Source organism: Gavia stellata, chromosome 8 (assembly GCF_030936135.1).
Source record: "Gavia stellata isolate bGavSte3 chromosome 8, bGavSte3.hap2, whole genome shotgun sequence".
In the NCBI taxonomy this organism is placed as follows: Eukaryota; Metazoa; Chordata; class Aves; order Gaviiformes; family Gaviidae; genus Gavia; species Gavia stellata.
Genome location: NC_082601.1, coordinates 2,577,572 through 2,604,613, shown reverse-complemented (window position 1 = coordinate 2,604,613; position 27,042 = coordinate 2,577,572). Strand labels below are relative to the sequence as shown.

The window sequence follows — 27,042 nt, the reverse complement described above, 5'->3', positions numbered from 1 at the left end:
AGAAATCCTTCTGACTTACTTGCTCGTTAGATCTGCAATAATTCCCTTTTTACCTTTTCATCTCCAAGTGGCAAGAAATTCTAATTTTCCATTTATATTCCCATTTTGATATTTTTTGCTGCGGTGCCTGGAGTGGTATTTGGTAATGCTTACTGTTGGTTCTTTCTTCGCAAGGTAAATATCAAATGAATATCAATCAATTATATTGTAAATAACAGGGAAACACAGCAGCAGCTATAATGCTGCTGAAGCCTCAGAATGACTAAGAAAGTTTAACAGCAATTACCTGGATTATTTTTATCCATTTTGGACTTGTTGTGTATGATGGTGGTTTAAAAGAACTGTAGTTCATAGTCATATTTGTGCAATTTAATTAATCTCTCCTGAAAAGGATTGCTTTGCCTATTTGAATTGTTATTTAGGAGTGAAGTATTCTAATGGCATGCTAGATGGCCCAAAACTGGGAGCTGGCAGAGTAAGAGAAGCACAGTCAGAGCATGGAAAACAAGGACAAATAAATACTATAAAAATAAAATTTGAGAAGTCACAATCTGCCAAGTGTGTGAACAAAGCAAAAGGGCACTTTCGTAAACACATAAAGAGGAGGAGGTTGAGACCACAATCGTGTAACAATGACTTAATGGAGGGATGTTACTGCGGGATAGGATAGTCTGTTTTCTTTCATAATAAGAAAAAATGATAAATAAAATATCTTAAAAAAAAAAAACTAAAGCAAGGAGAATACCAACTCCATAAAAACACACGTACATGAAAATTATCTGGGAAGGAGACAGTGGCTCACAGCCATGGGAAATGAATAAATATATAAAACACAGAATGATGAGAAGAGGAAAGTGTGATGTTATCCACAGCAAATAACTTGCTCGGTAGTATTGTATGTCAGACTGCAAAAGCTGGGGATTGCCTCTTTTATAGGTCTAGACTGTTAGCAGGTCATTCCTTTAATGAAGGTGCTGATGGTGATTGTCAGTGACTACCTAGATGAAAGAGTCCAAGCGCTGTCATTTCAGCAGCAGTAGGCATAATCCATGCCATTATAATGCCATTTCCAGCCAACTTGTGCAACTGGGCATTTCCAGGATTATGACACAATGCCAAGAATGTTGGTTAGCACCATACTGAATGCTGTCATCATGGTACTGCATGCATAAGGCAATGGTCAGAGACACCAGCTTGTTTCTCTTGAGCTCACAGGATGTGAACTATGCCCACGCATATAAGCAAATCCATAGCCTAACTCTACACAGAAGGTTAGGAAATGGGTGAAAGAGATCTAATACGTCATACTAAACAAAATAAAACACAAAAAAAGCTGGTAAAATACTGAGTCACCATGGCATTAGGAAAAGACAGAAAATTGATTTCCTCAGAAGCTGAAGCAGACAGCAGGAGGGAGGAGGGAAAATGAATGTGCAGTGGGGTAGGAAATGAGTGTTGCAGACACAAAGGGACATCTTAAGCAATGACTGCTGAGACTAATCCACTGACTATGTTATCACCATATTCATCTGTTTGGGTTTTAGAAAGGAATTTAGCATAATACTGCAAAGCAGATTAATGTGTACGGTTAGCTTTTATGGGACTGGAGGTACTGCCCTTGAACTAACAAGGCGACTGTAAGACCAAGGACACATTCTGCCACTACCATGCCAGTGTCTAGGATGGTAAGCTAACATTTGGTTTACCAAAGGACATCGTTGTGGAAGATCCTTGTATTCAATTACAAAATCTGACATACCACACAAAATGAGGGGTGAGATAATAACAAAGCAAATGAAAAGTAATAGAGGGAGAAATCGAGAGAAGGAGTAAGTAATGGCTTACGGCTTTTGAAAACAGGAAAGTGCAGAATGCTGAAGCTATCCAGATGAGCGACGAGGTTTGACTTCAGAGCGTATCTGAAGGGACTGCTAGTGCCTGGTGAGCCTGGTGACAGCCTTCCTGGGAAACCAGCCTAGGACACAGCATGGGAAGAAGCTTGTCCTAAACCATTAACATCCTTTTCCAGATTTAGGACATTGGTCGGCAGTTCTAAGCAGGTGACCACTCTCCACCTGGGATTCACAGTGTGGGTGGACACCTTCCCACAGAGTGGGCACAGGTATGCATGCCTCCCAAGAGGAAAGCAGACCTTAGCCTGTTTTCTGTAAAACGAGCTGCTGACGGTGCGGTAATGCTGCAAGTCAGAGCATCAAGGCGGCATTAGACTCAAGGAGTCTGAAGGAAATTCTGGAAGAAAGAGCCTGAAGAGGCAGCCCCTAGTGATTTAGGGATTTTCCCTTTGCCCTGGATTCTAGGGCATGCCCCAGATTCCTTATGCATTCTACATAGCTGTATTTCTGTAGCCACTGGATAAAACGCATGACAAGTTCAGTGGCCTCCAGGTTTTCTGAAGTGCAGAGTTTAGGGAGGAGTGATGCAATGCTAGACTATCCACTTCAGTTCCACCCTGGGTCTAATAAATTCATTTTTTATCGATCAGAATATTGATCAGAAACAATCCATTAAGAACACAGAGCAGGAGACATTTTGATGACCACTTATAAGGCCAGTTTTTCCAAAGTATTTAGGTACCTGGCAAGATTTTCACAACTATTTGTGCACAAATGCATGGGAGTATTTTGCTTCTGAAAATTCACTACCTGCCTATGTACATCTTTGGGCATGAAAATATGATGTTATGAGGTGGACAAATGAATGGGATTTAAAGTAAAACAGGTGAAAAACAGTGGTCAGATACTCAGCATGTACATGCTCTGAATGCCCACTGCAGGCTCACTTAATGGAAAAGCTCTTAATTCATACACTTAAATTAGATGCTGTGAATACCTGTGCTATGTTCTATGCCAATGAAATAATTATAAACATAGGAGATTAAAACAAGCCCTTATGAATGCTTAGTTACTTTAATTATAAAGAAAAAATAATTAAAATAGTAAAGATGTTTACTTTGTAGGCAATACTCTGTCAATTTTGCAACAACTTATGCAATATCTCACTGAAAATGTAATGTGAGTAATATGAATTTTTACTGTGCTCTTTCATTTAGTTATTAGTTCATTCTGTCCACTTGGTGTATTTTAACTGTTGCCAGGACAGGGATCATTCTCATGGTGCCACAAAACTGAGTAGTCACGTAATTAGTGCAGATACATGAACCATCAGAGAGGAAAAACATTTTTCCTTTCTGCAGAAGTAATTATTCACTGTAGCTTATTAACTGTCCTTTCTAGGCATAAATAATTATCTCTGCTAATAATGGAACGATTTCTTAGAACTACCCATTTTTTAAAGCACATAAGCTTACAGGAATGTTCATTTCCCCAAACTGCTTGAACACAAAGTCTTTCTTGCAAAAATTGTCTCCATGTGGTTGAATGGTCACCAGTGATTTGGCTCTCATCTTGCTTTCACCAATGTAAAAATAGTTAATAGACAATATTTTTTAAAAGTATTGCAATGTAAATCCTAGATGTTTCATGTACGTTTGCCAAACACTAATATTTTTATGGAGATGCTTACCAAAAAGAAGCACATAATCTTTGAAACCTCTGATTATTAGGTCTTTTATGTGCATATTACAGGCATGTATGTATCCCTAAAATCTTCTTACTGTCTGAGCACATCCTGGTGCTCAGCATAGCATAAATGTTTAGTTGATTGGATAAAACAGCATTTTGGTAGGCAGGTTTTCTTCTGGGAACCAAACTGTTTGTCTTTGAGGTCAGATGTGACCTCAGCGTTCCCAGCTGCAGGAACATGGAGGAGCAGGTCTCTGTCTGTACCCGTGGTTCGTACCGTGAACCCTCCCTAGGATCTTCCTCCGAGCACTGAAGCAAGTTCAGTTTCCCAGCATACAGGAAGACTTTTCTGTAATGGCACCGCACCACTGGATAACAGCTTCCAAAAAACAGGCTCAACGTTTTCATCTGCTTGAGGATATTTGAACCTACATAGCTTAGCTGCAAAGGGCATCTGCCAGTCAGCAGTCCATAGATATTTTGGGGTAACTCTCTCCTAGTATTTCCTTTTAAAGCTGCACCACTTTGGCTAGAAAACTGAATGTTCCTTGTATCCAAGAGGTGGAGAAAAGCGTTCTTCTAAAAGAACTGTGGAAGAACAAGGTCATGGTTTCTTACTACCTTGGCTGTTTGATATCTAGTATTCAGTGGACAAACCTCAAGTATCTTAACAATGGTCCTAGGGGACTAAATTCTGTACATCTGACTCTTTGCATACAGTAATTTTGCAATTGAATAGTAATATTTTCACATACACCCCCAAAATTGTTGCAGTTTGCTTTGCAATGGCTGAGGTTGCAAGCTATTTTTTCTTTTATGAGTTTCTTGGCAACCTTTGGAGCCTGTTTCTCTTGGCGCCCCCCTACCATATTACCCATTCTTCAGTATCATATTCTAAAAACTGTGTTTACAACATTTTGTGATTTTTTAAATATATTCATGTAGTTTTAAAATGTAAACATAGAAGAACATCCACGAGATGCTTGTAAATTTTATATCTGTATATATTTTTAATTTTGATAGGTTCAACTATTTTATTTAGAATTACCGTCACTATAGGACTTCAACTGACAAATATTTTAACTTGGCAAATGTTCAGATTTTTTATAAGTGAATCCATTATACTCTCCTAACATCTGCTTTTAATAATCCCAAATGTTTTTGGTTTGTTCTACTTTCACATAAAGTTTTTTGTTTGCTTTTTTTTAACTAAAGCACCATTACACAGAATGGTTGATTCTTATCTCATTGATGTTGCTGATAAAAATGGGCATTGATTTCAATGAGAATTAGACTATAAGACAAAGGAGAGTAAGTTTTAAAATATTTAGTTGTAAGACAAAATACTCTATGAAAGGTTAACTTAACACTGTGACAATAAATAGTAAAATCATTGGCCAAATAAGTTCTCACTTTATAAAATTCTTCTAAAATTGCATCATCTGAAGCATATAAGGAACAGAAAAAGTTAGGAAATTTGATTAGAAAGTCCTTCTGTCTTTCCTTTAAGCACAACAAATGTGCGACAATTTAGAAAACCTGTTTTGTAAATTCATCGGGAAGTGAGTTTCTCACTTGTCCAAAACATAAATGTAAGAGTTTCATCAACTCTTTTCCACAACACACCACTTTTCAGCTTTCACTGAAACAGAAAGCATACAAGAAAAGAGAGATTGGAAAAGCAAGTAAATACATTCAGGTAGGCCTACCAAATCTCATTCATTTCTTTCATTTCGGATGCATTTTCATACTTAAAGCATCTTCTTGTCAAAGGCATTTTAAATGAAATAGGTATTTTTAAAACCTGACTTGTTATTTTAAAAGGGAATCTCACTAACAGCAAAGGTCAAGCTACGATTTTGTATAAACCGAAATGTCATCTGGAAAATATATGACACAATTCTGCGCTATCTGACACTGCAGAATCTTTTGTTGGAGTACTATGTTTAGTTTTGGCATGACACGTCAAGAAAGATGCAGGCCACCTGGAAACAGTACAGGGGAGAGGAACAAGAAGGATCAAGAGTCTAGAAAATATGACCTACAGGAAAGATGAAAAGAACAGCCTGTTTATTTTTAAGGAGAGACCTGAAGCAAGAGAGAGTAACTGTTGTAACATAAGTTTCCTGCTACAAAGAGGCAGTAAAGAATCTGTTACTTTAGTCTGCTGAAGCAAAAAAACAAGAAAGAGCTAAAGTTGCAGCAGGAAAGATTTTAGTTAATACAAGATGTTTTGGTTAAGGAAGGTATTTAAAATGTTAGGAAGAGTTAAGCACCAGGAGGCTGTGGAAGGTGCCACCACTGCAGGTTCATAAGAACAGGCTACACAAGTATCTGCCAGGAATAATTCCAGTGTCGTTATTTCTGCCATGTGGCATATGGTTGGGATCTGATGGTTCTTAAGTCTCCACGGAGGTCCTGGAATGGGGGACAATCCTTCAACTTGTACCTTGACAGCTCAGTTCATGAAAAAAAAAAGAAGTTTAAAATAACGTAAAATTGGTTTAAAATAAGATAGCACTGGAAGTGGCCTTCTTTCAAAGAATATCAAATCCAAGTTCCTCCTCAAATATCATCTCAGAATAAGTTCGGTGTTCTGTTGGTTTGGCTGTTCTAAAACTTCTCTGGGCTTATGGTTTGAAATTGTTTTCTGCTTTTCAGCCTAAATTTAACTCAGGATGGGATGGGATGGGATGGGATGGGATGGGATGGGATGATATTGCTGTTGGGCTAACTTTTTCCTTTCTTTAGCTCTTCTTCCATTCTCAGGTTTCCCACAATGTAAATTCAGTTAGTGTAGTCAGATTCCCCACTTTCACATCAGCTATTTTAGTTTTTTCTTGTAAGAAAAACATAGCTTTAGTTGTTTCACTATCATTTTCCCTGCACTCCTTTTTCCTACACTTTCCAGCAAGTAATTGCTTCTGAATGAGATTACAGTTTCTTGCAAAAAAACTCCCAATTAAAGGCCTTTCACTGCATGCCTTTCCATTTAAGTACATCATTCTTGGTATCATTCTCAAAGCTATGAACCAGATAATTGTAATATATTCTATATCACTGATAGTAATGTATGAATCTTAGAATACAAAAGCTATAAATATTTTCACAGTTTTAATTCATTTATAAATAGAAGACAAATTAAAAGTTCAGGTGCTTAATATTTAAATTAATGCAAAAGAGATTCATGACCCATATATACTACTGTTATTTTTTAAAAATTCCTTCATCCTCAGTGGTTCGTCCATTAAGCTACTGGATTGTTTTTTCTCTCTGTCATTGCAAATAGTTTTACATTGCTGTGGGCTTCACACCACAGTTTGAGAACTACCAAGTTAGGTGTTCACTTCGAACGCTAGTCAAAACCATGGAATGACTTTCAAACAGTATTTCTTAATACATGTATGTATGGAAAGAGTTAAGGAAAGCCTCCCTTCCCCCCCCCAAAAAAAAAAAAAGATTTGTCTGGGATATATTTAAATGTGGCAAACTTGGAAGAAAACTTAAGAAAATACTGTCAGATGAATGTCTCAAAGTGCCCACGTACAGCTATGGAATATGTTCTTGTTGGTGAGAGGTTCTGCTAGCATTTGCAGATGAAAACCTTCCTTTCCAGCTCACTTGGGAGTCAGATGTATAGGACTGAATGTGTTACTTTATTGACACTGCAAGTTGCACAGACTTATGCCTAGGCTGAATCTGGAGCATATGTCTACTGTTAATGCAACACAATAGCAAAGATTAGGTTGTTGCCCCAGGTATCAAAATATTCACCATACCCGATGACTCTTCACTATAAAACATGTACTGAACCCTGTAGAGCTTTTGTTACTGTCCAACAAAGATGAAGTTTATTCATTTGAGGGATTGTTCAGAGGATATTATGATGGACTTCCAAATCCTGGCTTCAAGACTGGATGACCTGTCATGATCCCTTACAGCCTCATTTATTCTGTGATTCTATGATTCATAAGTCACTGTATTTCTTTGGACTTATAGTTCCTCCATATTGAATGAACATACTCATTCAAACATTAGATCTTGTATAAATCAAGAGAGATGCTGTCAGATACTGTCATTATTTAAACTGTTTGTTACTTTACATCCTTTATTTTATTAAGTTGCTTTTTCTAACTGAGGCCTTTCACATTAACAGTTAACTTCAGTAAAAAATATTTTTTTATTCATTATTGCATGAGTGTTTTTCTCAAGAATTTCAGCATGGTAGTCTATTACAAATTCTCTCCAATTTGGTATGCACTGCTTGCTTTTATGAGTTAGTCAATATTAACACATTTTTGTGATCTTGTGGGATTGGCACCCACCTACCACAGAACACAACGATTCCCTGTTGCTTAGACATCTGGCTCTGGTATAAGATCATTAGGCTATCAACTCACGTTGCAATATCATCAAGAGGAATTTGCATGGAGTGGCAGAGAGAAAAGGTGTCCTGTGCAGAGAAAGACATCCACATTGTACTTCTTTCAGAAGGAGAAATCTTAGCGTCAGTCCGAGACGATTCGCTTCATCTGAATCAGTAATTTGTCTTTTTAGGTTACCAGTGAATGATATTGCTGTTGAATTTTCACTTTCCTTTGGTTTCTATTCCTTCCCTCATGCCTCTTCATTGTTTCTAGGTTCCCAGAGTTACCATGAATATGTCACAACTCCCAGCCGGCAAAGTCTAAGTGCCAGTCTCCTTCAGCTACTGAGAAATGTATGCTCCAGAGCAAAGCACTCAGCACTGTCTCTTCCATTCACCACCACCCCAAAAGTTTATACTGCCATCTTCACAACTCATATCCCAAGTAACCTCAGATACATGTCTTGGATATTGATGTTTAGAAAGCAACAGACTTCTACCAATATGCTTTCACAGAATAATGTTGAATTAGGTCTCATTCAAAAAGCTTGCACTCTTACCTGTTGGGCATTAAAGTAGAAAACAAGTACAAATAAAGCACCAATCCTCAAATCTAGAAAGAAGAAACAGAGTAGAGCTCCTACCTCTATGCAGTGCAACAAGTCTCTGGAGTGCTTTCTTTTTTTTGCTGACAGAGGAGCTGTAACGTGCGGTGGGACAAGCAGTGGGATGATCAGTGTGGTAGAGACTGGTGAACAAACTGGCAGGCAGTATCCCTGGTCCCAGCATCTCGCTCTGTGGTAGCTCACTAGCATGGCAGGAAAGAGGACAATAAGCCACAAAGCCCTGAAAGTCCCAGGCTGGTCAGAGGGAGCCAGCGGGCTGTCAGCAGCTTTCTGGGATCCCTGAGTGGGAAGTCCCAGTGCCAGGCCTTGACATCAGAGTGCAAATGAGCTTTGTCAGGAGCGAGAAGATGTACATGCATTGCACACCTCCGGCTGCACACCGAAGGTTGAAACTCGAATGGGTAAGGCAAGGGTGTGCACAGCAAGAATGTACATGTAGGTGAACTTTATTGGAAGAATGGGTTTGCTTTCATCAGCGAGTGCTGAAGAGTGACAGGTCAAGACATTGGTAATTTGGTGGAAGGTGCCTTGCTACTCTGAGGCAGGGGAAAGGCACGCTCTCAACTCGGTTTCCCTACAGCTTTCCCCTTCAGCGTGTGCCCAAGTTGTAGGTGGGGGGAATACGTGCGTGTGTCTGTGTATACAATGTAGCTAGGCATTCATCACTTTAGGTTAAGACTGGAATGATGAAGAATATCTTCCTCATTGGTACAACAGTCATCTATGTAAAATGTTTTCGCGTAGGCACAGAGTCCTCCACCCTTTCCTTTTCATCTATTTTAATTTGATTGTGTTCATGGCCATGAGCACATCTTTTTCTATAGCTCCTGACTCAGAAGTTGCGAATGTTATCAGAACTGGAGAGCAGAGTCTTCCAGCGGCTGCTCAGGAGCGTGGAGCACCAGACCATTTTCCATACTCTCATCTTTCCCCCTTTCTCCTCTCCCACTCATCCACAAGGAGCAGCTGCAGTATTCACCCTCAGCCAGAAGGGAAGACAAGCAGACAGCTGTCACGCTATGAATCAGATTTTAAACTGTGGTTTGGAAGGGAAGATTTTAGCTGTATTTCCCACTTGCAGAACAAAGAGCATCTGTTTTTGACACTTGCAGTTTTATGCTGATCTGGGAGTTTGACTTGCAATTACAGATTCCATGTAGGGAAACTGAATTCAAATAGCCAATGCAAAATACTGTCCTTACATTTTTTCATTGATTAGGTTACTGTGAAATTAAATCCAAATTATATACGAAAGAACAGAATGTTCAAATGAGAATGAGAGGTAGTATGTGTGATTCTCTTCAGTCCTGTAAATAGTGTGACTAGAAACACTATGAGCAGATAGACTGGTTATTAGTTTTACTGTTTTATGGAATTTCAAGACAGTGATTGCTGAAGAATGAACAGACTTTGGCTTGAAAAGTGTTCATGTGTGCTGCAGTAGTGAGGGATAGAATGGTTTCTTGGACACACTGGGAATCAAGAGAGCCAAAAGTGAGTCACATGGACGACTGCAGACATCGCATTTAATTGTGTAATAATACTACAGCAAGCACAATTGGAGCAGGCTTGCTGACCTCACAGCTGAAAGCACTATTTAAGATCTGGCTACCAGATGTTCCAATAGGATCTAGCCAGCTGCTAGCAGAGGTTACCCTGAGTGTTTTAACAGGGAATATTTACAGCCTAATAGTTCGGAAGAGATGATTGCTCTAATTTTGTTTTCTGCCCTGCTGTGGGACAAGGCTCAAGCATGGGGATTCAAGGACGGAGTGCTGCATAACTCTATTTGGTTAGGTAAGAAATAATTTAATCATGAATGTTTTGCTGCAAAAGTCACTATGTTTGTGTAACAGTATAAAGATGAGCACCTAGCAATACAAAACTGAGCCATGCATTAATACTAGCAAAATCCTGCATTCAAACTGGTGATCATTTTATCCAAGTAGTGAGTGTGAGTTTTGTCCGTATGAGTTTACTATTTTTACTATTTCGCTGAAGTGCAGGAAAAAGTAGTTATGGAATATTTCACCTGAATGTATTTTCCTACAGCATGAGGTAAAGTGAAAACAGCGTTAAATAACAGTTGCTTCTAATGAAAGAAAACGAGTATGAAAAGAAACATTTGCCAAAGGAATGAATTACTTTCTGCATGAACATACTTCAAATGCCTGGGGTCCTACATATGAAACTAAATGATCTGGAAATAATAGCGATAATATTTCCTAGGTTTCTAGGAAAGTACAGAAATGTACATATTTTGGCCATTGGTTTGTTCACATCATTAAACAGTGGAAAGAAGATTTCAAAAGGGCTATAGAAAATGCTGTGGGAATAGTCTCTTATACCTCAAGTGGGTTTAAATAGCTCCTGGAGTTCTTTTATAGATCTTTATAATTATCCAATACAACAGAAAAACATATTCAGAATATAGTCACATAAAGGATGCCAAAACAAAAACATGCACCGAGTGCTCTGTTTTATGGACAAATACTTACAAACTCCTTTACGTTCTCTAGAATGTTGTGTATTTCTTTAAGGTTTTTAAGGAATTCCTGTATCCGGTACACGTTTCTGTTGTGCTCAGATGTTTCATGAGGGATTGGGGCCACGCTTTATTAGCTGGTGCAGCAACCACATGACTCCAGTCCCTTCTCAGAGGGCCATGTAAACTAACAGGAACATAAATGAGAAGGAGAAGTGATCTATATTGTTTTCCATTTGACCGCGAATTTTTAATGACTTGTCTTTCCTTCTAAACTTGGAACATGCCTGCTGTGTCCCATAGTTGCTGAAGGTGCTTAGGTGGGGGAGAGCTCCAAGGCAGGACAGCTTGGCAGCTTCATGCACCACCTCAGGTGGCTGCTATTCAAAAAAAGGATGACAGAGAAGAGGTTTGTGTGAGAAACAAGCAAAGCTTGTTTTCTTGGCTGGAATAACAGTAAGGAGACATAGAAGATAAGTAGGACTGAGGCTGTGTTAAGCCCTGATAGTAGGGACAGAGAAGTTGTATTCGATACAGGCTGTGATGGGTTTTCTCATACAGAAGGGATGTGGTCAGAGCAATGAGCAAAGGGGCTTGCTGCGTCAGGCCCTGGTTTTTCTGTAGCCTGTACAGGCTGTCCCTGCACAAGTGAACAGCACATGGCCATGCACAGGTCCTGTCTGTGGTTTAACCATTTTCACGTGCCCTGGCACAGTTTTGTCTTCAGACAGCCAGTGGTCTTCTAAAGTGTGTGGCACCAGGGAGAACCAGACCATGGACTGTCCCTGGATGCGACCACCCTGATGACAGGGAAGAGAGCTCAGGCACACACCATGCCACTTGCACTCATGGCCAGAGAACGGGTTCTGGGTGTTTTATTTGCAAATATTGGCACATCCACATGACTGCTGCAACCAGCCACCCTGGTGTAGCCTTTAGGGGCTTCTACTACATAAATGTAAATTTGTGATAACAGTGATCATTTAAGCAGTTTTATGAATTGAAGTCAATTTGAAGAAAAAATTTTCTAATTCTTTGAAATGAAGAAACAGAGTGTTAACTGGAATGCATAATAAAATTGTGTTTTGCTACACTTTTAGCATTTACCATGAGAGTAAATAAAAATAAACCATGGGGTAAAAACTGATGACTTGCTCTAAATAAACAAACGCACGCAAAATCTGGAAGCACAGTGTGCAATTTTGAAATAACCACTCTGCTTTCTTATCTCCAGGACTCTGTTGAAGCTCCTTTAGAAATGCACCATCTAGTGTAACTACAGCAATGAAGTTATTGAAACAAGCCTCAAAATGCAGTTAATTGAATTACTAGTGAAATTCAATGACATTATATATAAATGAAGAAAAAACTGACAAAATCACAGCCATCCAATTTATGCATCTTTGTATTTAAAAAAAAAAGTGTAACTTGAACAGTAAAACAAGTAACCCCAATCTCATACTCACTATGCACGAGCCTTAAAGCAAGACCCCCTCCCCTGAATAAAACCTAGGAATGTGCAGTGACATCTGAGCTTTGCTTATCTCCTCTTCTGATAAAACACTTTCAAGACCAAATTGAAAATGAAGGGAGTTTTCCATTTTACCTTTCCTCCTCAACAAATCATTAGCACAAATATAAAATCTTGAATTACTGGCAGTCTAGAAATGCTCACGTCTTTTACCATTTTTCTTGTTACAAAACATCTTTTGTTTCCTCGGTAAGCAGGCAGTCTTGCTGCAGCTGACCGTTATCACCTGCCTGTTAATGTCTTTCTTGTGTGAATGGAATTTTATTGTTGCTCATTTTTGACAACAAGCACATTATAACCAAAGGCTTATTGTAAACTGATGAGAGGATTGGAGCAGTCTTGCCCAAATATGCCCATACACTTATTTGAGTGCCAGTTCTTAGTGCCACAATGTAGGTTTCCCAGGAGAGCTGCTGGACCCTCTGTGTTCAGAATTTCATCCTCGTTCACACACTGTGTGTCAGTGCAGTTTAGGGGCCATACCTACCCCATTTGGTGGAGTACTCTGAGTATGACCGTGCGCAGTAGCAGAGGCCCGTGCCAGTAACTCTGCATGGCCATCTGCTGCTTAAAAGTTAAATATTTCTTTTTATTTAGCATTTAGTATTTCTGTCATGCATATTGAGGGTACTTTATTAGGCCAAATTTCATGCTTGTTGTGTTTGTGCAGAAGAGATTGGCTACATTTTACCCTCTCCTACTGCTGTGGGTGAGTAGAGGGTCACTGTCCTTGCAGGATCCTGCTGTCTCTGGACTCAAGGAGAGATTTTAAGAAACGTGAGTTGGAAGAAACATGTCCTCTCAGCCATGTAACCCATGACCTTTTGAATAAGAACCAAAGAAGAAAAGTGGGTGGAGAAATCCCTAAGAGAACAGTCCCAATATATAGGTTTTCAGGCAAAGATAGACAGAATTTTGCTAAACGTTCTCCCTGTTGTCCAGGAGGAGGAGATTTCAGGCAGGTCAGATAAAGAAAGCAGCCTTCAAGCAGAATCCCCTGTCAGAGAAGATGCCCATCTGAGGCCGGGACGCGTCCTGCTCGGTAGTGCTGGCCCCGTGGTGTATGAACAGCACGCATTTACAGTGGTAGGCGTGCGCTTGTGCTTGCAAGTAAAAACAAAATTTCATGTGGGTTTATCTACACGGCCATGATATCGCCTCCGTAAAGACTAATAGTAATTCGTGCGTGTGTGTGTGTGTTCATGTATGTCTGTGAATATGTGTATATATGTATAGACATATACAGATACAAAAATATGTAAATGTATATTAATAGTTTATAAGTACAATGCTTTGACCTAGGTCTGGTTTTGCTGATGCAGTTGATCTTTCTGCACAGTCCCTAAGGTAACTAAGAGGGAGGGGAAAAAATGCCAGTGAAAGATCTGATCAGTTAATTAGGATATACTTTTAGGGAATACCGTATCATTAAACTGTGACATACCGAGCCAGCGTCAAATCTCCAAGCTTGGTGGAGTACATGTGTGTGGTCTATCTTTCCAAAGGCTACTTTTGTCATGTTACAAAGGAGTAACAGATTGGTGGTTGCTCTCAGCAGGGTAACGCCAAGATATTGCATGAAGACTCAGTGGTGCTGCTGTTGGTAGAGCAGCCCTTGCAGAAATTGTGAAGAGCAGATCTTTCCAGCAATATTCTGGAAAACATGATGCCTGTCCACAGTGACATCTTAGCATCAATAAGCAGGGTTAGATACCTTTTGAGGGGTAAGATTTGAAAACAATATTGCCAGGTGAAAAAATCAGGGGAACAACTAAAAATGGGAAGTTTTTGCTGTCAGCTCCAAGAGTGATGAGTCCGAGCAGCAGTGATTCCCCCTGAATCCCTGGTGGTACATCCAGCAGCAGTTCCAGGGAAGGAACAGGGTGGGTCTTGCAAAAGTGGCTGTCAGAGCAATGGGGGCTTTTACCAGGAAGCATCAGACAATAAGCTTGAAGACTGCTCTTGCTTTGGCTGTGCCTGGTCACCTTTGCAAAGGTGACAAACCTTAGAATTCAGCTGTCCCTTACTCTTTGACTCGGTGTAGGTGAGGCAGCTCAGCTAATCCCAAGGACTACAGTCTGTGTTTTTCAATTCACCTTTCAGTTCACTTCCTCGTGAGCTGCAGGGATCAATAATGTCAATTCCAGGCTGTCCCCTGAGTGTGCAGTGAGGCTAAATGGTGTGATGTTTTCTGTAGTACTCAGTTTTTCAATTCATGCACACTGAATCCAATACAATCATACTGTAAAGAAGCAGTGAGTGGATTTATCAGGTTAGACATGATAGACTACTGAGTGAATGAAAAGTAATACTTCCCATGAATAAATTTTTAATTAAAATAGATTTTTTTTAATATAGCATACCATTATTCCACAGCTGTTAGTTGTTGTGACTCTTCTTTGCAATGGAACTGGCTCCTTCGGAAAGATTTTTCCACAGAATGTATGTTACCCCGTGCCCATGCCAGTGATATTCCCAAGCGATGTTACAGAAAGCAGCTCTCAGTCTTCTGAGACTATTGTCAGCAATATCATTTACTTCACCGGGCATGAGGCCAGTGACTGTGGGTCCAAAAACTACATTGGCAAACGTCATTCTGTATCTAATAAGGGATCTCACCATTGCTAACCACAATTCAGCGGTGACCATGTTTTTTGAAAAAATACCCCAGCCTAGCCAAAACTACTGACTCTAAGTATGTCCCTAGAAAAGACATTCTTTTTTTCCCATGGTACAAAGAACTACTGTAAAACATGCTTCCTGTTTTGCGTCTTTTTTCAGTCTTGTTGAGTAGAGATAGCTACCGACAGCCATTTCTCTCAGATTATACTAAATATAAGAAAGATCTAAACAAAACGCCGTTCAGATTAGATATGCAGATTGGTTCTGAGACAGATTTCCGTACATATGGCATCAGACAAGTGCAACATGAAAAGATTATAAAACTTGTAGTAGTATTGACAGTTTCTAGGATTCCCTGGAAAGCTGCTTTATATTGTACTTGCAACAGCAAAGAAAAAAATAATTAAGAAAGTGTATTAATTTTCTGTGCAGCAAAAATGTCAGCCAGCAATTGTTCTGGTTCTGCCCTTTGTGACACAAGCTCAGATATTTTTACTTCACATTATTATTCCCTTCAATTTCTGCCTCTCCTCTATCCAAGTAGCTCTGATTTAACTTCTCTGGAGAGTCAAAACAAAGCTCTGATTCATCTTACAAATGCACTTAAAGTTACATCCAAAAGTATGCTGTGATAGTAATCCAGAAGGAGCTTCCCCTGAGTCAGGATAGACGGAACTAGTGATGCCGACACCAGCCGATCGTTCCCATAACTACTGCCTTCTGAGTAGTCCTAGGGGAGTCCTTCCCTGCATTTGTTGATTTTCTGTTGTTCAAAAACTCACCAAGCTCTGACTAGCTCTGTTGTTTAAAACTTCTCCCAAACAAAAACACACCTTTGGGTTGCAAAAACATGCCTTTGGGTTGGGAGGGACATATTTTCCTGACCCTTTCCAAGTGGCACAGCTGCTAGCTGAACATTTTGTTTCTCTTCTCACCTGGACAGTAGCCTGAAGTGCAGGTCCTGGGGAAACTGCTGGAGGCGGTGAGGGCACCCCAGAAGGTGGGCCAGCTGGGACGCCATACTGAGATCACTTATTGCTTTGGTCCCACAGAACGAGCAGCGGGAGTGTATCACAGGGAGTCACGCTCTGGGAAGTACCAGCTCACCTATGCGGAAGCAAAAGCAGTCTGTGAATACGAGGGAGGACATCTAGCCACGTATCAGCAGCTGGAGGCGGCAAGAAAAATAGGTTTGAAAAAAATCATAGCTGTTTGCTTTTCACATCGCTCATTCATAACATTGCCAGTCTTGTATTTTCATGAACATTATGAACTCTGGGACTGAGAGACTTGTAAACTCCTTGGATTTTTGCCCAAGTCACGCGCAATTTCCCCCCTCAGTAACAGAGCATGACTGCGCTACCTACAGAGCTGTCAGGGATAACACCTGCACGCAGTGCTACGCATTCCCCCGAGCTCTGCGCGCAGAACAGTCCCGGAACCAGCAACACCCAGCGGACAGCCATCTGGCTGAGCTGGGAAGCAACGGTACCTCCCCAGCTACAGAACCTGGGTGCTGCTGGGGCCTGCAGAGGAAGGCGTTCATCCCCAGGGAGCTTCTATAGTAAATGTGCATTGCTGCTTTTTGTATCGCCAGTCAGGGTGTTTTCATAATGTTTATTCCTGCCATATTTGCTCCGAGAGAGTGAGTGGTGTGTTTGGAGTGGAAAGTGGAGCTGAGTGAGAGCTCTACTGTATTTCTATTTGATTCCTAATAAGAAATTATTAATTCATTCAGAGCATTAGGAAAACAATGAAAAAAAGCCTCCGCTTGAGAAATTTGCAGGCTACGCCGTTGAGTCAGAAGCTGGCTCTCAGCACCAGCACACATGTAAAAAGGGTACTTTTGTCTCTTCTGAGTAGCTCATAGTCCTAGGATGCCACAAATATGTTCCAGTTCGTCTGGGTGAAAACATTGAGTTGGTCTCTACCAGACAGTGAATAACATTGCATTCTTTGGCTATTGTTTTTAAGTTCTCAGCCACAAAATGCATTAACAGGATCTTTTTGTTTAGCAAGAAATACTTGAGGTGTTTCAGGTATTTAAATTTAAATTGAAAGTACTCTAAGTAAATACTTTGTTTTCTTAGCTGTCTTTTGTATGTAGTATTTTATTCACTCTCAGAACTTAATGCTGCAAACTCTTGAGAGATGATTGAGTAAATTTGTATGATTTCAAAAGGGAAACAAAGAACACACATAACTCATCCAATATATAATTTGGTTACAAATGCTGGGACAGCTCTTAAAACTCACTACCTGGGAAACTATATCATCCATCTGCATTTGATTTTTGTTTTCAAATGAAGAACCAATAATCATATTGTGGAGAACACAATGCAATTTTATATTCTGTGTTTAAAATTATCCTCTCAAAGTACTGTTCTTCCCTGTAGTTCAATTTCTATTAGGCCAATTACACCCAAGTCATTGATCAGCTTGAGTAAGACTTCACTCGTTTGAATAAAAAGCAGTGTTTCTTGCCTAGGATTGATTTCTCACATCCGTGTCTCATTTTCTCCCTGTTGCAGGTTTCCATGTGTGTGCTGCTGGCTGGATGGCAAAGGGCAGAGTTGGTTATCCCATAGTAAAAGCTGGAGCCAACTGTGGCTTTGGAAAAACTGGTATCGTTGATTACGGGATTCGCCTCAACAGAAGCGAGAGATGGGATGCTTACTGCTACAACCCTAACGGTGTGTTTAAAAACAACTCGTTGCTCTCCAGGTCTAAGATTATGACTACATGCCACGCTATCTGGCTGCACAAAGTCAGCCAGGCTCTGCATGAGTTAGCTTCAATACCATAAATACAAATTTATTTGCAGCCTTGCACCAAGCCCCCTCGGCTGTTACCTATAGCTGCTGTTACCTATAGCTGCTCAGAGCTCAGTGTCTCTGCACTGCATTGTACCATATATAACTGGGCCTAAGCAAAGACCTTTCAGAAACTAAAAATGTAATGTTATGCTGTTGTTGATTAAAAAGGTAAGTAATATTTCCAATGTGATGTGCAAATATCTTGTTTTGTATAAGACTGTTTACATTTAGCCTACAATTTCATTTAAATAACTAATCTGAGGTGTTCAACATGGGAACCATTTTCCCGATATTTTGCCTGTAAACAGGCTAAATTTAGTGTTAACCTTATTCTTTCTTGTGCCTGAGATAGAACAACTTTTGAGAATGTATGCCGTGTCTGGGACTGAAACACCTGACAGATCCAGCTTCCAGCAGTGTCTTGTGTGTGTGTACGCACATGCATGTGTAACTAGATGGAGAAAAGTGGATCTCCAAAGCAGATCTGGAGACGTGGTTCAAACATGAACGACAAGACTTCACCAGATACGGGACATCTCTCCGTACCCCTCCATTCACTACACTGCAGATGACTGAAATATTGACATGGCCGCTGTTTCAGTTTAGCTTGGTGTCACTTGATATAGCAGGGAAGACAGAAAAAGTAGGCACCAATTAGAAAAGCAAAGCTTAACTTTGTGCACCACTTGGCTCTCCTACTACTCCAAGTGTACTACCCTGCCTGGCAGAGCCAGAACTTGGAGTTGTCCATGACGTCTGTACAGCTGTGCACATTTTGTTTGTGCTCACAGGGCTTGAGCTTGTTTATGTTAGCGGGGCAGTTGTTCATCAAATAGCTCTGTGGGGTGGGGGACATTCACAGATGTTCAGCATACAAAGAGAACTGCAAGAGTGACTACTGCATTCATTATTACCACATGTAAACTGTCAGCCCTACTTTCTCTGTTGTCAGCCATCTCCTCAGGGCTGAGAGGTAGTTACTTTCCAAATGCACTGTTTGGTTAGAGGACAAAAGGAAACCAGAACTGCCAACGCTCAGCAGACGCCTTGAGTCTCCCCCATTAAAAGGGTATGCATTCACGCTTGATGGACAGTCTGCTACAAAGCCTGGCAAGGGTTGTCTGTTTGCAGGTGGGAGACAAGTAGCCTGGGGGAACAAGGACAAATCTCTGATTGAACTGAGCCTATGCTCTTCTCTGGGATGCTAAAGATGTCAAGAGGAACTTGGGGAACTGTTTGCATATTTGAAATGTACATCCAACCTAGCAATAATCTGGAGCTGAAAAGTACAAGACATGTGGACAATGTACAGACTGAGAGGGTTAATCACGCTATCCAGCTTAAGGCTCCTAACTCCTGAACCACCCTTAGAAAGCACCTCCCTCTCCCTCAGGTCTAAACTTGGGGAATTATGACAAATCCTAAAATCAGGCAGTGTGAAGTCCCCCAACTGGTTGGTGCCACTGCCAGGGAGCTGGTACAATTCAAATGGCCACTGAATCAAACCGGAGTGAGTGTTTTTCGTCCCAAAGGAGACATTCCAAAGGGAGTGAAGAGCTGCAGCAATAACAGGAATACAATGCAATGTATGTGATCACTAGCCTTTATAAGGTTTTTTTTAGAAGACACACTTTCAAGAGGTTTTTGAAGAAGAAAGAATGAAACTGAACACCAGGGTGACTTGCAAGTACAGCTGCAAAGCTTACAGTTTGACATTGCCAGAAACCCCATATGCCTTTTATACAAAACACTTAGCTCTGGTCCAAACTCCACTGAAGTCAGTGAAAGCTTTTCCTCTGAATTCAGTGAGTTTTGGATCATGCCTCTTGTTTCCAAACTATCTGCTTCCCAAAGCTAGGAATGACTGACATTTCTCGTGAATGCTGAGTGCTTAAATATATGAAAAGTGCTATCACGCTGAGTGTTCCTATGTGATTTTCTACAGATCTGCTGAGTCAAAGTGCACAAAGATTTGAACCATAGCCGTATCCAGAATGAATACTTAAACTCTGATGTTTTTATTTTTCTCTTAGGAAAAGAATGTGGTGGAGTCTTCACAGATTCAAAACATGTTTTTAAGTCACCAGGCTACCCAAATGAGTATGAAAATGAGCAAATTTGCTACTGGCATATTAGAGTAAAGTATGGACAACGTATTCATCTACAGTTTCTAGAGTTTGATGTTGAAGACGATACTGCTTGTATGGCTGATTTCTTGGAAATCTATGATAGCTATGATGATATCAATGGCTTTGTGGGCAGGTAAAGCAATTCCAGCTTTAATATGCAAATTATCAAATTATTTAATTTTTTCCCCCAGAAGGTTACTTCAGAAGAATACTGTATTACTTTATCCAATTAGCACGTCTGATATGCCCATAAGCAATAGTACCTGACTTATCTTTCCTGGCAATTTACTGCCATTAACACAGGGCTGTAAAGAGCTTCAGTAAATTGCGCTTTGCCCTTTTCTGCTTTGTTAAATTACATGAAAGAAAGCTGCAAGACTTTTTTGTTAGCTGCTTATTTTAATTCTCTATTATTTTACAGGAAGAACTCCGAGCAATCTCAAACAGTATTTTGTATTTGCTTTAATTGAAAGGAGGGAGGTGGGGTGTTAAACTGTTAGCAAGAACATATTTAATTTAAGTTACTATTGGCTACAGAAGAAAAATATTTTCTAACAAAATCAGAACAGAACAAGTGTTCTATATAATCTCTCTTACTAAATTTAGTTTCCCTCTTTGCTTAATTCTTGCTTTCTTTTCTTCGATGTCACATTTTTGCTTGTGCTTTAGCCGTCATATTTTGGTATGAAGTACCTCAATTTTCCAGAACAAAAAAGAAACCAGAAAACGTAACAAAAACCACTTCCCAATTCCTGCCATTTTTCACGTCCTCTCTACAAATCATGTGTAGCAAAGCAAGGATATAGCCCATTTGTTTTGCCTTTACAGATAATTTTAAATGATTTTCTTGACAATGTTCTTCCTTTCTTAGCCTTGGGCCATTGTTCTTATCCTTAATGCCGTGTTAAATTGCTCTTTTTCTTGTTTTGCATCATTTACTTCCTGCATATATTGAAAAATGTTTCCTGCATTTTTCCCTCCCCTAAGCCTTACTATAAGATAATGACAAAAATCCTTTAGGCAACTGCTTTAACATATAGAGGAGAATTACAAACACTGAATACCTATAACCAGTTTAGCCCCATCAGCCACAGCTCAAACGGAGAGTACAGCCTGAGAGCCACCGGTCAGTGTAGGTCCCCGTATAGCGGGGGTATGGCATATTTGCTGTGTCCTTCAGTCATGACCATTTATATTTTTTTTCCAGGTTTTGTGGAGATGAGTTGCCAGATGATATCATTAGCACAGGTAATATATGTGCACTCTTTATGGTAAAAAAAACCCACAAAACAGACAAAATCATCTTTTGTCCCTACTTTCTAATAATACATGGTAAAGATGTCCAAAGACACAGACATAATCTGTGCTTCACAGCCAGCATGTCATAACCTGCTATTCAAAACAGCCAGGATGCTCTTTCATCAATGCAGTTACTTCTAAACAAACGTAAAAGAAAAAAATCTCCAGTTAGAAGATAAGCAGGGTGCATCCTGCTGGCCTTAGAGAGGTAGTACACCTACGCACCTTAAGGAGTTTTCACACAGGCACCTTTATGCAGCAGATCTGTGAGCAGTAACTGAGCCCTGCCTATGCACACAGTCTTCATGCACCACTTTTGCTCATTTCAAGAGCAAGGATTGCAAGAACAGTTCCAAAGTCGGTTATAGACATTATTCCGTGTGTATGTTTAAACAGCAGGTCAGGGTCTGGTTACATGTAAATCAAAGCCGCTTGTACCTCTCTTTGCTCAAGCGTCACAAAGTCGCTGTAGCACAGATGTCACGCGGGCTACCTGTGCAAGGAAGTAGCCATGTTCCCTGGGGTAGTCCACGGATAGTCTGTGCAGAAACTCACGTTACCACACTCCAGCCCCACAGCTGTAATCAGCAGAAAGAGAAGAGAAAAGTTGAATTGTGCCATCCCCGATCTCCCAGTTTACATGGGCCTGGTGGAGATGAACAGATGACACTCGTGGGAGAATGATGTAGCAACCTTGCCCCTGTGTCACCTGGAGATTCGTCAGGCTCTATGCCAGATGCGCCTCACACACGGAGTGTGACATTTCACAGGCAGAGGGAAGCAGAGCAGCATTTTAAAGAACAGGAAATGCTTTGCAGAAAGCACTGGGTAGAGCAAAACTTTATCAACCTCTGGGCTCTGCAAACAAAGAAAACTAATGAAAATCTGCCTGGTTTTCCGTGGGGCTAATGGAACTGTAATCCTCCCAGGCCACAGCTCAGAAGTAGTCAGACGAGGTGGATTGCTCTAAAGCTCTAAGAAGCAAGCGAGAAAGAGCACTTGAAAAATAACTCTGAAATACCACATTTTTATGCCACCCGAAAACATAACCTTTGTTTTTCTTTTTCTTGTCTCAGGCAATGTTATGACCTTGAAGTTTTTGACGGATGCCTCAGTGACTGCTGGTGGTTTTCAAATTAGATATATTACTATGGACATGCCTTCAAAGTCAAGTGATGGAAAGAATACAACATCCCAAGGAAAAACAAACTACTTATCTGGAAAATTTGGTATTATGTGAGCAGAGTAACAACATACACTTATTAAGAAACACGTTTTAGAACCCAATTCAGATATCTGTTTCTTCAGATAAGACATTTTCTTCCTACCTTTCTGACTTTTTATTTTCTGCTTTTATATAAGTTTTGTTAAGAAAGTATACTAGGAAATAAATTATAAAATATACTTACATGAATAATAGAAGGCTATTTTTAGATTACAAGTACTGTAAAAACCTGAAGAAATCATTGTTACCAAAGATTTTAAAATTATTTTTCTATATAAACTGCTCCTTCTCCTCATTTCTTGCACCATTTGAACAAACTTTTTGTGTGACCGTTTCAATTATTTTTAAATTTAATATGCTGTTCTATCCTTATTTTCCTTTCGAGTAAGCTTATTTTTAAGATACATAAATTCATCCTGTGGATGGCCTAGCAGCCACCCATGTAATTGTCTGAAGTCAGAAGACTGGGAAGCAGCATGAACAGCACGGAATCAATTATATTATCATCATAATTTTGTTGCGAGACAAATCAGAAACTACTCAATTAATTTTGTCAGGGTTTCCTCATCCAGAGAAGAGATGTTCAAGTCCTTTCACTTCTCTGATTTCACTTAGTAAAGAACCAAATGAAAGACTTGGTAATGATAATAAAACTGGTGAGATGAAGCATCAGAAGAAATTGCTAACCGAGTACCAGCAAATCTGTTCAGAAGATACTGTCGAGATGCTGTATGTTGTTTACACGGGTTTTAAGAAGACTGTACTATTTTGAATTGATGAACATAAGTCATTCTCCATGTGTTTTTAACTTCAGTTTAAATTCCTCAGTCTGAAGCAGCATTAAAGCTACCTCTGTTTTAATCGTGTCCTGAGGTTCTAATGAATTATATTTATTTCTTGAGAACTTTTCAGACTTTGAAACATTTTTCTTGATTTAAAGCAGTAAATAAGTTTTAAGAGTTTCTTTCTTTTGCTCTGAATGTTTTCTTGATCCCAGATCTGCTGAAGTCTAATGCCCACTGAAAATCTTCCTGTGAATTATTTTTTTGTTCGGAGCATTGTGAATTCCTCAGAAAGAGTTTTGCGCAAGAAGAGGAGGATCTTAAGCTAATCAGACCCATCTTTGCTTTATTTATTCTAATTCTTTGTTCTTTAAATTTATTTAATCTTTGAGGTTTTATTGTCGCAATTTCACGGGGAATGTTATCCTGCCTCCTGGCTGTACCGGAGAACAATGTTGCAGCTGGCACTGCAGCTTCTCTCCCTGTTGTTTCCAATACTTTATTCATGCTTCATGTGGGCACCAGGAAACAAAGTTCATATCGCTAGGTTTAGTGGGACCAAGCTGTATCTAACATCTACTGATGCTTTTTAATCCTGCCACTTGGTGAACTGAATAAACCTGTTCACCTCCTCCTGTTATAAAATGTCATTCCAGTTCTCCACGATCAGCAAAAGCGTTTATTAATAATAAGGAAAATGCATGAAGAGAACTGTTAACATTTTGTTTATGACCTAGGGTGGGGTTTTGTTGGTTTGGGGTCTTTTTTTGTTGTTTCTTTAATTGAGAAGCAACAGGTCTTGAACTGATATGGATCAGAAACAAGGGGTATACAGGAAATATCCGCCTGTCTGGAAACCCCATGGAGCCAGAGGGGTGACGCCGTTTGGGGAAGAGTTTCTTTCCGGAACAGGCACTCCTGCTAAGCATCTCAAACGCCAGTATGAAGCCCCACGGGTGACTAAGGAAGACAGACTCAGCCATTGGCGTTACTGCTCGGGCCTATGTCTATCCCTGAGAAAAGGGGTCTCTCCGCACTTCAGATTTGCTGCCACTGCCGTCATTTCGTGTTACGCCCACAAACGCCCTGATGTAATTCACACCTTGGTCAACCCGTCACCCGTCCCCTCTCAGTGGCTCTACCACGAGGCGGGACACACCTACGCGGGGACCCCCCGTGAAACGGCCATCAAAAACACCCAACTGGAAACGGCTGCGGGGCGACACGTTTCACAGCGCCGACCCACGTCTTCGGGTCCTAAGGAATTTCAGGCTTACGCAGGCGAGTTCCCGTGGAGCTGGAGCTCAGCTGTACCCGCTGAGCAGCTCTGGGAGGTCCAGAGATCATTTTCCAGTCAGAAATAAATGGTTTGTGGATTAAAGGGCCTCCGGGCGGACCGACGGCGCACAGCGCTGACCTCCGCGCCCGGCGCCGCCTGAGGTGAGAGACAGCCCCTCGCGCGCCCCTCCCCCGGGCCGCCGCCACCAATCGGCGGCGGGGGGCGGTGCCCGCCGGGGGGCGGTGCCCGCAAGGCGCGGGAAGCGATCCATCGCTCCGCGCTCCGCCGCGCGCGAAGAAACCGCGTGGCGCCGCTCGATGTCTTCCGGCTCGGCCGCCGGCCCCGCCTCCCCGCGCTCCCATTGGCTGGGACGGCGCAGCCCGGGCCCGCGCGCCGCCAGTCCCGCGCGCCGCCATCTTAGCCCGGGAGACGGCGCGGGGCGAGCGGCGGCTGGGCTCGGGGCTGGCGGCACAGGGCTGCCCGGCCCCTCGCCGCGCAGGACGCCCGGCCCCCCGCCCCGCGGCACCATGAGCGCTCCCGCCGCCCCCTCCAGCCTGCAGCCCCTGCTGGAGACCTTGGAGGACCCGGCCGCCCCGCCGGGGGAGCTCACCGACGCGCACCTCACGATCGTCAAGTGAGTGCGGGCCGCGGCCGCCTCCTCACGGCCGCCTCCGAGGGGAGCGGGGGGAGCCGCGCTGCCTGAGGAGAGCGCGGCCGCCTTCGGCCTGTGTGGCTCCCCGCCAGCGCGGGTGGCGGGTGGCGGCGCCGTCTGCCCGGCGGCGGGGGAGGGGGGCGGTGTGCAGGCCCGGCCCGGCCCGGCCCGCGTGCGCCCGGCCCGGGGCCAGATAGCCCCCGGTGGCCGCTGCTGCCGCGGCGGAGCGGGGAGGGACGCCTCTGCCCGGCCTGAAATTCGGCCGGCTGGGGGGAGCTGCAGCGCTTGGGGCTGCGTGGCCGCGGGCCCGAGATCGCGGGAAGCGTGCGAGCGGGGGGGGAGGGCGGGCGGGCGTCTTTCCGGGGTCTGCTCATCCCAGAGCCTCTCCTGCATTTCCTGGGGAGCTGCGGAGGTGGGTGAAGGCATGTGAACCGAAGAATATTTTTCTTGCTGAAAGAAGACTTGCGTTTCAACTATATGATAGGAAAAGTTAGGTTTTGGTGTGGTTTTTTCGCGTTATGGAGTGGTCGTGTTTTCTCTTAACTGCATTTCTTTCTGAAAGGTACTTCTTAGCCCTTAAGTTCTGCTTTCACCTGGATCTTTCGGATTTGTTAGCATATGCAAAGGCATTATCTCTTTCCATCGGCATTTCCCTTGAGCTCTTTCAGTTTTGTAGTAACTTCTTAAGCTGTAAGTGCTTAGCTGTCGCCGATACTGATCACCCTGTAAGATTTTTATAGGCTTCCAGTAATACCTGACAAAAAACCCGTCCTAGCTGAAAGATGGTACTAAGCAACACCAGAGTTTTCAGGTTGTCTCCTGGACGTTTGTACTTAGTATAGTTGGGGTTTGCTGTGTGAAACTGATGGCTAACGTTTTATAGGCTAAGGATAGCTTTTCGGTATGGATGTTCTTCAGATATGTGCAAAGTGAGCGCTGCTAGCTGTCACACCAGTTTTCCTGCAGCGGGGAGCCTGCATTTTAGAACTGCTTTTGGGAGTGTGCTTTGAAAGCTCGTATACTTCTGTGGAAAGTTTATCTGATTTTCAGCAGTCATTTAAAGTTTGTGTATTAACTTTTAATGTTTTTATGAAAGTTGACAAAAAATGAAAGCCCTTAATGTTGTTTTTTATGCTCCATAAGCACAAAATGGGTCATTGGTCACCTCACTTCTCCCAATATACTAGCATGCGTGTACTTTATAACGCACTATTTTACTGATATGTCAGACTGACGGTGTGGTGACTGGCATTTTTGCTCTTTAACTTCTTCAGTGTTGTGTTTTAGCTTTCTAAGGAAAGGTTCTGTGCCAGGTAATGACTTGTGCCTTAGAAGTTTCAAGCTATGTCAGTTATAACATGTTTAACTTGTGAATATTGCTTGGTTTCCCTTCTGCTGCCTAAAGTCGCTTGACAGGTGAGGAAGGCAAAGAATTCACTGCAGACGTCAGAAGACACTTTCCTCAACTTTGCAAAGTGTTTAAGGTATGTCTTTTCCCTTCAATTTTCCACACTTCAGTGAACAAAGATATGTTTAGGTGGTCAAGGTCAGTGGCCACTGTAAGACTTGAATTGGAGTTCATTTAGTAAGAATTCAAGCTAGTAACATAGCAGTAAGGGTTTGTTGACAAAATATATCTTCCATGTTATTAGAAATCACTGCAGAAAAAATAAAACACAGGGTCTTAG

General features: G+C 41.6%; 2 protein-coding genes across 2 annotated transcripts in view; both read left to right on the top strand.

The window, feature by feature from the left end:
- The first annotated feature begins 10,195 nt into the window (after nt 1–10,195).
- Nucleotides 10,196–23,485, top strand: TNFAIP6 (TNF alpha induced protein 6). The gene is made up of 6 exons (XM_009819256.2): nt 10,196–10,331; nt 16,225–16,362; nt 17,704–17,865; nt 20,022–20,250; nt 21,325–21,365; nt 22,493–23,485. Exons 1-6 carry the CDS (start codon nt 10,238–10,240, stop codon nt 22,654–22,656), a joined length of 828 nt encoding a protein of 275 aa, XP_009817558.1. The 5' UTR covers nt 10,196–10,237; the 3' UTR covers nt 22,657–23,485.
- A 1,744-nt stretch (nt 23,486–25,229) lies between these two features.
- The window catches only part of RIF1 (replication timing regulatory factor 1), a 36,132-nt gene continuing 34,319 nt past the window's right edge, over nt 25,230–27,042 (top strand). The window contains exons 1-2 of the mRNA XM_059820496.1: nt 25,230–25,336; nt 26,760–26,838. Coding sequence (XP_059676479.1) covers nt 25,230–25,336; nt 26,760–26,838 — 186 coding nt within the window. The remainder of the gene's footprint in view (nt 25,337–26,759; nt 26,839–27,042) is intronic.

What these genes read in the sequence shown, in the direction of transcription:
- TNFAIP6 (XM_009819256.2), top strand. Translation starts at nt 10,238, where the DNA reads ATGATTGCTCTAATTTTGTTTTCTGCCCTGCTGTGGGACAAGGCTCAA. An exon ending in GGAGGCGGCAAGAAAAATAG is followed by an intron (nt 16,363 to 17,703) that starts GTTTGAAAAAAA and finishes TCCCTGTTGCAG; the next exon opens with GTTTCCATGTGTGTGCTGCT. An exon ending in TTACTGCTACAACCCTAACG is followed by an intron (nt 17,866 to 20,021) that starts GTGTGTTTAAAA and finishes TTTTTCTCTTAG; the next exon opens with GAAAAGAATGTGGTGGAGTC.